The sequence below is a fragment of the Quercus lobata genome, chromosome 5, assembly GCF_001633185.2.
Source record: "Quercus lobata isolate SW786 chromosome 5, ValleyOak3.0 Primary Assembly, whole genome shotgun sequence".
Classification (NCBI taxonomy): Eukaryota; Viridiplantae; Streptophyta; class Magnoliopsida; order Fagales; family Fagaceae; genus Quercus; species Quercus lobata.
In genome coordinates, this window is record NC_044908.1 from 72606224 (window position 1) to 72618421 (window position 12198).

Here is a 12198-nt window from a genome sequence, read left to right on the forward strand (position 1 = left end):
CAACATGTACGTGATAATGAGATGTTATGGATATTATGATCCAACAAGAGTATATTGCTTTGGAAAGCAACAAACCTAAAAGAGTTCAAATAAAGATTGGAAGAAGATATAGGCTTGCATCACCATCATTTTGTGTTTGGCCAAGAATTATAAAAAGGAAAATTTTTATGAGGGAGAAGAGGGTTAAGGAGTTGAGGAAAAAATTGAAGGAGGAGTACATGACTAAGAGTGTGGAGAACTTACTTTATTCGTAGGAGAAAAATCTTTTGTTTCTAGTATCGAAGGTATTTCTACATTTGAGCATATAAATAATTATAAAAAAATGCTAGCTGATTTGAAAATTTTTAAAGTTTAGATTAGTGAGGATGAAACTTTTTTTTTTATTAAACTCACCACATAATACTTATCATCATTTGATTACTACACTCTTGTATAGAAATGATGAGATTTAAAATTTATGTACAATACTAAAACAATAACAAGTATCATAAGGAGACTACGCACGCTTATAGAGACACAGTGAGTTTTTGAGAGTTAGGGATAGGTCCAATAATTAAAAGTCTAGTAGGAGAGGTAGATCCCGATTTAAATCAAAGCACCAAATTAAATTTTTGACCTTAAAGTCTAGCGTTATTTTCATTTTGTTTCCTAAAGTTTGAGATTTTTATTTTGGTCTACCAAACTTTTTTTTTTTTTTTTTTTTAAATAGTTCATTCTTCATGATTGATATAGCTATTAAGTTTCAACAAAATAACATCATTTAGTGTTATATATAAATTATAATGTTGTGACCTTGGTTATTTGTTTTCCTGTGAGAGTATTGCAAATTAGAGAGAATTAAATTTCTCTTGAACAAAATGTTTTGGGTATATTTGGGGTTTGTGTTTTAAGAAAGTGACAATATGTGCTACTTTTAACCTGTTTTATTTTTATGTGAAATATTTTTCAGAAAAAATAAATTATATATGTAGCATAGAGAGTGACTCTATGCTCCTCTCCACCGTCCAAGATCTATTAGATCGAGAACACCAGTGCTTGAATCTATGTTTTTTCAATTTTTTTTTTTTTTTTTTTTTAATTTCAAAATTTTAATCTCCTAGATCTTGAACTTCTATTGTATCTTGGTTGTAATATTTTCAAATTGGTTCAGATTTTACGAGATTATCCCATGTTAAATTTTATTGTTGATTTGTGCATTGCGAGATTATATATATATATATATATATATTTTTTTTTTTATATTATTTTTAGGATTTATTTACCTATACAAACTAAATGCCTTAAAATGTTTTCCAAAGCATTGTTAGGAAAGTAATAAAATACCCAAAAATAAATTGTTTTCTGAAAATGTTTTCAGCTGAAAATATTTTATAGTTGAAAAATATTTTTCATTGAAACAAACGCACCCTTAATCTCCATATTTGTTAGTGCAATTTTCTCTTTATAGTTATCCTTGGACATAGTTTTTAAACCCATAGTGTTATTTTCATGTTTTTGATTGTGTCTATTTTTCTTTATATTTTCTTGGTTCCTATTATTTTTATTTTATTTTTTTAGATCTTTCTTTAAGTACATAATAGTTTTCACGGTTAATCTTGTGTGAGAGTATTTTCAAAAGCCTTTTCGTGCAACGCCACCCTCTCTACGAGTACCTTAACTCCATATATTACTTGTTTTTCTTCAAATTAGGAATAGACTCCATTTTCCTAGCTGTGTGTCACAGGAAACCCATTTGCTTAATTTGAGCCTCTAACTTCAATTAATTATGCCAAGATCCTCAAAATCCTATATGATATCAAAAACCAAATCAAAGACATATATATAATAATTTGGGCAATATCTATTACACACTGCATGTAAGTTGTAAATGATTACTTTAACATAAATCCGTTACTTTTTCTCTATTATTTATAGTCAAGTACTTTAATGTTATGACAAAAATTATAACACAAAAGTTACAAAATTAAGATTTTTGACTTGGTGTCATCAACTATAAATTGTAAATGATCACTTTAACATAAACGTATTAATTGTTTTCTATTATTTACTGTTGACTACCTCAAAGTAATTATGGTGAAAATTATTACGCAAAAGTTATGATATTTTAAGATTTTTGACTTGGTGTGTGTATGAAAAAGCCGTAACATATACTTTAACATAAACCCATCACTTTTTCTCAATTATTTACAGTCGAGCACTTCAAAGTTATGACAAAAATTACAATACAGAAGTTACAATTAATACTAAGATTTTTGACTTGGTGTCGTCAACTCAACTGTAAATTGTAAATGATCACTTTAACATAAGCATGTCAATTTTTCTCTATTATTTACTGTTGACCGTCTCAAATTAGGCAAAAATTATTACACAAAAGTTATGATATTTTAAAATTTTTGCCTTGGTGTGTGTATGAAAAAGCCGTAGCACATGCTTTTGGAGGTGTTGACCTCTTAGAGATGTCTATTTGCAACTGCATGACCTGAAATATAAAGAAAGCAATCAGTTTGTAGTAATAATACAAATAGGCCAATAGCTACGTCGTGTGCAAGAGGGAGCCAAGACAATGACTCAAAAATTCTGAACTTAGAAAATTATGAATACAGAATGGGTCAGCCAATGGAATTAACCCCCCAAAAAAACAGAAAATGAAATGGTCAGCTCAAAGGCTGGGTCAAGCCAGTCAAAACCATTCAAATTCAACATTTTCCCGTATATGACCCAGTGTTATAGTTCTGTTTCCAACACTATAAATAAGACCCAATATGCCTCTCAATCTTCATTCAAAACCTTTTCTTTCTACAACACAAATACACAAGATCCAAATATATTATTTCTGCAACACAAATACACAATTACCAAAGAGAAAAAAAAACCTCTCAATCAAATGGCTTCAGCTCTCCTTTTACCTTCTGCATCTTCGTCTTCTTGTTGTTCAAGGAAAATCCATGCTACTATTCAAGTCCCAAAACTTCCAAAACTCTCTTTCTCAGTTCCAAAAATACCAAAGAGAAATCTAGGTGAGGAACTGAATATAAGAGACGGGTTCATAAACACAACCCCAGTTGAAAAGTTCAATGTCATCGATGATAGATCACACAGCTCTAGTTCTAATGTTACCACTCAACTCTATGCCATCTTAGAGGCCGTAGCTGATAGAGTAGAGATGCACGCCAACATTGGAGAGCAACGTGACAACTGGAACACCCTTCTTCTAAACTCCATCAACATGATAATTCTCACAGCTGCAACAATGGCTGGTGTTGCTGTAACTGGTGGCATTGGAATGCCTCTTTTGGCTTTGAAATTATCGTCTACTCTTTTGTATTCCGCAGCCACGGGAATGTTGCTTATAATGAACAAAATTCAACCTTCACAACTTGCCGAGGAGCAACGCAATGCTACAAGATTGTTCAAGCAGTTACAAAGCCAAATCCAAACCATGCTCGCCATTGGAACTCCAACACAAGAAGATGTGAAGGAGGTGATGGAAAAGGTTTTGGCTCTTGACAAAGCGTACCCACTTCCCTTACTTGGTGCAATGCTTGAAAAATTCCCAGCAAAGTTTGAGCCAGCTGTTTGGTGGCCTAAAAATCAAGTACTACAAAAGAAAAACTTTTCCCATGAAGGAAAACAATGTAACAATGGATGGAGTGAGGAACTTGAAATGGAAATGCGAGAGATCATTAAGGTGGTGGAGAGAAAAGACATAGAGGACTATGTAAGACTGGGCAACTTGGCGTTGAAAATCAACAAGACTTTAGCTATCTCAGGTCCATTACTCACGGGCATAGCAGCCTTTGGCTCAGCTTTTATTGGTAATGGATCATGGGCACCAATAGTAGCAGTGGCTGCTGGGGCTTTAGCTAGCACAGTTAATGCTTTTGAGCATGGTGCACAAGTTGGGATGGTGATTGAGATGTACAGAAACTGTGGTGGCTTTTTCCGGCTATTGCAAGAATCAATTGAAGCCACACTAGAGGAAAAAGATTTGGAGAAAAGAGAAAATGGGGAACTGTTTCAAATGAAGGTGGCTATGAAACTTGGAAGAAGCTTATCACAACTCAGAGAACTTGCTAGAAAGTCAGCTTCTTCCCGTGTAGACGAGTTTGCAAGCAAGCTTTTCTAGTTCTGGATTTTGTAATTAATCAAATTCTTTAATCTGATAATTGTTTATATAATAACTTGATTAATTCATTGTACATTGTACAATCTTCTAACATAGAAAAAAAATGTTAATTCTCCAATTTTATATATATCAGCTACTTGTGCAAAAAGAGTTTGTAAAATAAAATGCATGTATTTCTTAGTCTCTCGATCACTTAATTGAATTCTTTGATTTGTCAACTGTTTATAACTTATTTAACTCTTTGTACTATGTTCTAACATTGAAAAAAAATGCTAATTCTAAAATTTTATATTCGCTACTTGTGCAAAAAGATTTTGTAAAAGATTTTTTTTGGTTTCTTGCATATAATAACTTGAATTTCCTATTACAAGGTGTTGAAAATCGAAGTTGCACAAACAAATAACTTTACGACAGTACCACAAGAGTTCAAAAATATGTTGTTGAAGAAGTAATTCTATGTAGATTAGTTGAATATCTAGTAGACTATTCAAGACAGGTGGTCAAAAAATTGCACGGGCTTAGATTATTTGAAATGTCTTAGTTTATTGTTTTATTATGTTGAATAGTTGGATTTGGTCACGAAATTTGGAGATGGCTCAACTGAAACTTCTGGTCCCACTGCCACTCTCTTTTTTGCATCTCAGGACAAAGAGTGAATAAAACTAAAAATTCAATGAAAACCTATATTATTGAGTATTTTCGGAGTACTATAAATTCTTGCTTTCTCATCTTACATAACTGTGAGTCTCACTAATTAAATTTATGATTAAACCCATAATTTATATGAGAGAGGGAGTATGCATTTATGGTACTCCCGAAATATTCAATAATTTCCATAAATGGGTTGGATCAAAAACTTATATAATTAATGCCTTCGTCATTTTGCCTCATGAATTCATAACAACTGAGTGGGAATATATGGAGAGGCAAATAGTTTTATGACATTCAAAACCAGGGATGGACCCAAGTAGGGCCCAGGCCCTCCTGGGCCCAAAAAAAAAAATAGTAGCTTAATTTTTTGATTTAAAAAAAAAAAAAAATAGACTTGAGCTCCCCTTACTATGTAGCTTGGGCCCCCTCCAAAATCATGAATTATTAACCCAGTCCATATAAATTGTTAAAAAAAAACATGCAAATCCAAACAAATGCAAACCTAGTAGTCCAAACGGAAAAACGAGTAAAAAAAAAAAAAAAATTTGAGAGTCGAGACAAAGAGAAAGAGGAGAGAGAGACCTATAGAGTAGAGAGTGGGCAATACAGAGAGAAACTGAGAGGCGAGAGAGAATGAGAGTCCAAGACGGCAAGACCCATCTTGCCATTGCCCACTCTGCCACCACGCAAGACCAACAACCCAACTCGCTGCCCACACCGCCACCCAAACGAAACCCATCTTGTTGCCCTGACGTAGACCCAAACGCCCACACCAATGCTGCCACGCAAGACCCATCCTACCACTGGTTGATCAATCTGCCCAGCCCAACTTTGTTGCTCTAGCCTTCACAGTTAACACCTCACACTCAATTAAGTATTTAATCTATCCTTCAAAACCTAATATAATGTTTGTGAATCTCAGAATCTGTACTTGTGGTGTTTGTGTTTTTACTGATGAGTGATGATGGTGATTGTGAATTTGAATATATGCATCTGTGCTTGTGGTTTTTTTTTTTTTTTTTTTTTTTTTTTTTTTTTTTTGGCTTTTTGGCTTTGTGAGTTTGTGATTATTAGGTAGTTGGGCAATAATAGGGACAAGTGACAAAAAGAGGAACAATAATTCAACAGGATTAAAAACGGTAAAGTTAGAAAATGTGTTTATTGGTAATGAATAATAAATTCATAGTATCGGTTGTGAGACTGGTTGAGTGACAGAAACAATAGTGTTTTGTGTATTAAGAAATAATAGTGTTTTGTGTCTTTTGTTTTTATTGGTAGATGATCGTATCTTAATATATTAAAAAACAATAATTTTTGTGTATTTGTCTTGGTTGAAAGTTTCTTAATACTATATGAATGTGTATTTGAATTTTTTTTTTTTTTTTTTTTTTTTTTTTTTTTTTTTTTTTTTTCGCTTATCTCCTCCCCCTAGCTTGAAATCTTGGGTCCGTCCTTGTTCAAAACACATATAAATTAAACAACAGAAGTTTTTGCCATGTAATCAAAGGTTAGCATTGTGATGTTAAAAAGCAATCGGTAATAGAGCATGCTTTTCTTGTTTGGTTTTTCTTTTTTGGGAGATATAGTTATACTAAAATTTTATATGTGCAATTAAGATGTCAATTTTGTGAATCAATATACATGTGTATGTATAATTATTTAATTATATATACGTATTTTGAATCAAAATAATTTGTCTCACTATAATTATTTCATTTTTTGTTCTATTAATCACAATATGCTACACATTCTTTTTCTTTTTCTTATAAAGCCACAAAAATATATATTAAAAAAAAAAAAATCAAATGCATGACATACTGTAGTATGTCAGTTATAAAAGCATAAAAGAAAACACAAAGAATGGTTCTTATTCCATATGTAGTGTGCGTGTAATGCCCCAATTTTATTGATTGTGTGATGTGTGTGGGTATGTGATGAGTCCCACATCGAGTATTTATTGGGTAAATCTGGACTTTATTAACAATTGTAAGGAGCCTTAATAGTGACTAGTTCTTTTGAGGTATAGCGCAGATGTGGTTAGTGCTTTTTCTTGGGTCGTTACATATGGTATTAGAGCCGGTTCGGTAACCCCATGTGGGCTCAGAAACACTACTCCACAAAGTGGGCCATAACGAGGACATTAGGGATTTAAGTGGGGAAGATTGTAATGCCCCAATTTTAAGTTTGATTGTGTGATGTGTGTGGGTATGTGATGAGTCCTACATCGGGTATTTATTGGATAGATCTGGGCTTTATTAACAATTACAAGAAGCCTCAATAGTGACTAGTTCTTTTGAGGTATAGCACAGATGTAGCTAGCACTTTTTCTTGGGTCGTTACAGTGTGTTTTTGTTAATTATTAGATGCATGAATTTGAGCATATTCCACTTTATATTTTACTAACTATAGCTTGCCATTCGTCCTTTTTGTTTTCTTATAAACTAATAAAAAAAATTTCTTATAAATTAATCAAATTTTACAATGAAAAAAAATTAGAAACATATATATATATATATATATATATATATATATATATATATATATATAGTATTGTAGCTGGTTGGTTTGGCCGCATGTAAAATGAAACACTAAGGATGAAAATAGAAGTTTTATTTCATATTGTGCATAAATATATATATATATATATATAAATATATATTTTGTGTGTGCTTTTTACTATAATTAGATATTTAAGTATATATTTATTTTAATTCGCTTATTTAGAGTGGGTCAAGTTTGTTGATCTCGTGACCTTTATAATAAATTGTTTATTTCTTTTTTGATATACTTTTTGTGATTCCCATTATCTTTTACAATTCCACCTAATACTCTGATGCTTAATCTACTCTGAAATCTTCAACCACTATCTTGCTAAAGCCCTAGCTCCATTGCAAAACTATGGTGGACAAGGCAACCAGCCTCTCAGCTGTTGGTCATCATATCCTGCTTGATACCTCAATATATTCCATGACTTTCAAAGATTTCCTTCAACCGGGTATATAGAGAAGCTCAACATGTTGTCCATACTCTAGCTAAGTGGTCCTTGATAGATCGATCTTTTTTTATTTATTTATTTTTTATTTTTAGTCTCTTTTGACCTGGGCATGGGGTTCAGCCCACCTAATTTTGCTAATCTCATCTTGGTGAAAGCTGCCTAGACTGTGTTGTTGTTTTTTCTTTTTTTGGTAATAAAGTTTTCTTTTCCGCAAAAAAAAAAAAAAAAAAAAAAAAAAAAAAAAAAAAAAATGACATTAATAGTTTTGTCATACTCGTAAACAAGGTAACTCAGTAACACATTTTTCATTCTCACCAGATCTCCTAAAAATGTCCCTCTTGATCTCCTAAATGTATATCATGATCATGATATACATTTAGGGAGATCATGATCATGAGATTTCGCCTTTGCTTAATTTAGTCAAGCTATGTTTTTTATTCTCACCCAAAAAAAAAAAAAAAAACCTTCGAAATTGTTAAATATATTTTGATAGTTTAATTTAACCCTTAGAACTTTCTTTCTTATGTTAACAATGCTACTACAAAGCTTATTGACTTAATCAGTTAAAACCGTTAAAATAAAAGGAACAATTTTGATCTCTTTAATTAATTAACTCACAAGTGATGAACTCACAAAAATATTTACTATTCTATTGTACAATAAAAATAAATAAATAAAAATTTAAAATCGATGTTTAAATTAATAAAAATGAGGGATTATTCCAATTTTATTCCTAGATTTTGAATTATTTTTAATTTTATAAAATCCCTAGACTTTGATTGAGAGTTAGTTTGGTCCTTGCACTTTTTAGAATAATTAACCTTTGAAGATTAAGTTAATTTATGACATTACTCTAAAAAAATTAATTTATGACAAATCAAACCTTTTTTTATTATTTTCTATTAAAGTCTAACGGATTTAATTACATATATAATAAACATAGGGAAATCATGTGTATATCACGTAATTATATATTTTAGGTTTTAATGGAAAATATTAGCACATAAGCTTTCCTTTTTTCTTTTTTCTTTTTTCTTTAAAGATAGAATTAACACAAAAGCTTGATTTGTCACGAATATAAACATAATGTCCATGGCCTTAATTATTTAATGATAAAGTTTGACTTTAACCACCAATAGAAAGATGATATTTGCTATTATTATATGCAATATACTTGACTCACTTAACCCAATTAACAAAGTGGGTCATGTGAATTACACACGGCAAGACACATATTTTCTTAATTTCTTTTGGAGGTTGAGCCTAACATTTTCCATTATTTAAATTGAAAATCGAAGATGCTTACATTAAATTTTAAAAATAATATGAGTAAAAAACTACTAAAAATAAAGAGAATAAATTTTGGCCACAAAATTAGTTAGAGCGTTAGACTTTAATGCATTATAAGAAATAACATGTGTCGTTGTTGCTCACAATGTGCATAACTCACTTAAAATGATTGTATACAATTACTTAAGTGTGGTTTAGTAAGTTATGTGCAATACATATGACAGCGACACATATCATCATCATATTACTCTAACCAAATTTTTAGACAAACTTTGTCCTAAAAATGAAAAAGAAATTTCCTTCCATGCTAGTTTAAAAGAGATTCTTCTAATTTCTTCAATATATTACGTGGGTATTCATATGCATTCAAAAGTATTTTAATCACATAACTTATTAAATTAATTATTTAAAGAAGTGATGTGGAAGGATATATTTTAATCACATAATTTATTAAATTAATTATTTAATGGATCATGAGATTAAAAGTATATATGGATATATATTTCACTGTCATGTTTTTTTGGATAACTTAGTTAATATCACTTTTTAATGTTATTCATAATAAGTACACCTTTAGACATTATTTTAAGATATTTGTTTCATTACATTTTTCACATAATAGTGTCAGTTTTTATTTACAATAAGTTTGAATAGAAGTTATATTATGAGAGAAACCTAGCTCTAACATTGTCATTGAGCTCTCAAGTGAATAGAGTGATCAAACAATTGAACTACTTTTCTATTATATAAGTCCTTTAAAGACGACGACGACGATGATATAGAGATAGCATCTCTTTTATATTCTCTCCATTTTCTCACCCAATATAGAGAGAAAAGTCCACTTTTGTTTTTTACCAACTTTTTCAAGTACTATTTCCGATTCTATTTATTCATTCCTTATTTTATTTAAATATTATTTATTATTTTTTAATAATATTTTTGAAATCTAATACTATTTTTCTTAGATTTTTATCAATATATAGAGAGAGAGAGATGGGCAACTGAAGAACGACATTCATTGTGAAACCGAGCCTATCCCCTCCACTGCCATGCTCTTCCCTAAACCATCCTAATTGCAACAATGTCTCCATTATTGGATTGGAAGATGGCTAGGTAGTCGGTGTTCACCATGACTGCAACAAATGTCAGAGTTGTTTTTGTTAGTGTTGTAGGAGAATGGTTCCTAACGGGAATAGATGGGAATGGTAGGAGAATATATGAGAATTATAGGAACACCAATTTAATTAGAAAAATATTAAGGAATGAAATGCAATCAGCAATCAATTGTAACTAACTAATAATAGGCATATATAAAACTATAAAACTATTCTATTGGCCCACATTCTATTATTCCCTATATAAATTAATAATTTTAACATGTGTTAAATACGATTAACATGCTTAGAATCGTAACTAATTAACTAACTAACTAATTAACTAAATACCTAACTTTTTTTATTGCTAAAAAAATAAATCCCTAAGGACCCTAACTAACTAAATACAACCTTACAACAATTATTATCAATACGGTTCCCTCACCACTATTCAATAAAACTCTTGCTCTTGCATAAAAAAAATAATAAATAAATAAATAAACACTTGCTCCAAACTACAGTCTTCTTTTTATTCTTGTTGGATTAATAATACAAACGGACAATAATTCAATAAAGCAAAGCAAATTAGGAACAGACTCAATCTCCCGGTGTCAAAACACACAGCACCAACAGGTTTAGTTTGAGATTTTAGCATCAATTTAGGCCAAAGGGTCCTCAAAATCCAATATCAAAAAAAAAAAAAAAAAGCATATGTACAACAAGAAGCTTTATACTATACAATATAACTATCTTCAATTGAATTGACAACGTAAGTAATTTTGCTATAAATTGAATTGACAAAGAGCTTTACTACTTTGAGAACAAGCCTTCTCAGTTGAATCTTCTGTATCCCAGTGAGCTTCTGCGAAACCAAGTCACTGATCCCCGACAACACCCCTGCTGTAATTGCCTGATTTAAATAACAAATTGCACACTGATTAATCGCAGAGAAAAAGTAAAGCCCAATTTATAGCCGTTAAAAATACATATGTATAATTCACTTTCAGCACAGTAAATATACAAGAAAATTAAATTTGACTTTTTTCCTGATTCAGCTGAATGTTCGTGTCATATAATTCCAAACCCAGAAAAGAAAAACAATGGAAAAGATTCAAACTTTCATGTTTCTTCTACTTCCTCTTCATTTCTCAGCAACCAAACATGGGTCAAAAGAAAAATTAAGCAAAATCAAAACTTCAAACGAACCCAGATAACCAAAAAAAAAAAAAAAGAACAAAAATACGTGTTGTTTTGTTGAGGGAGACCTTGGTTCTCAGTGGATGATGCTGAAGCTGCAACAAGTACTGGTTCAACAAACCCTTCTTTGCCATTGACCCAGAGCTCGATTTTTGCTTCCAACTCCTTGAGATTTTGCAAGTGAATTATTATTAACAAACTGCTCTCTCACTTCTGTGTTATTATTGGTCCAAGTAGTCTAGTACCAAATAATAATATGATTATTGATCTATAATTTTCTAAAAATTTTAAAAGTATGGAAAATATAAGAAAAAGATGTGATCCAACGTTGGATTTGTCAAAATTCATTTCCAATAAAAAGATATTGAGTAAAGTTGTAGCCTAAGGTTATAACTAATTTTGGAAAAATTATTAGGTACTCCCGGAATATCATAAATGTGTACTCCCCACTCTTACATGAATAGTGGGTCCCATCATGCATTTAATTAGTGGGTCCCACCATGCATTTAATTAGTGGGACCCACCATTCATGTGAGAGAAAGGAGTACGCATTTATGGTACTCCAAGAATACACAATAATTTCCCCTAATTTTATAGCTAAATTTTGTCCAATATTGGTTTTTGAAATATTTTTAAAAACTTTTTATAAGGAAAAAAAAAAAAAAACTGAATTTTTTTTAAAGTTTTATATATTTTTCATGAGAGTGATATTAAAATTTTCTTAAAATAGCTTATTAACAAAGAGTAATGCCACAGTTACAAACTATTTTATAATATTTTTATAAACTATTGATATGACAAATTCTTATTAGTTCTAATATGAGTCCACCACTAACATCACATTT

General features: G+C 30.8%; 1 protein-coding gene and 1 long non-coding RNA gene across 2 annotated transcripts; one reads left to right on the forward strand and one right to left on the reverse strand.

The window, feature by feature from the left end:
• Nucleotides 1-2713: 2713 nt before the first annotated feature.
• Nucleotides 2714-4126, forward strand: LOC115991080 (probable F-box protein At4g22030). Its single transcript, XM_031114827.1, has one exon. It carries the CDS (start codon nucleotides 2714-2716, stop codon nucleotides 4124-4126), a length of 1413 nt encoding a protein of 470 aa, XP_030970687.1.
• Nucleotides 4127-10091: 5965 nt separating this feature from the next.
• LOC115988627 lies at nucleotides 10092-11535 on the reverse strand. Its single transcript, XR_004091596.1, has 3 exons — nucleotides 11422-11535; nucleotides 10968-11066; nucleotides 10092-10195 (listed from the first exon to the last, which is right to left on the reverse strand). It is a non-coding gene; the product is annotated as an uncharacterized LOC115988627 (long non-coding RNA).
• Between the last annotated feature and the right edge of the window lie 663 nt (nucleotides 11536-12198).

Excerpts from the sequence above, each read along its gene's own strand:
- LOC115991080 (XM_031114827.1), top strand. The coding sequence starts at position 2,714 with ATGACCCAGTGTTATAGTTCTGTTTCCAACACTATAAATAAGACCCAA.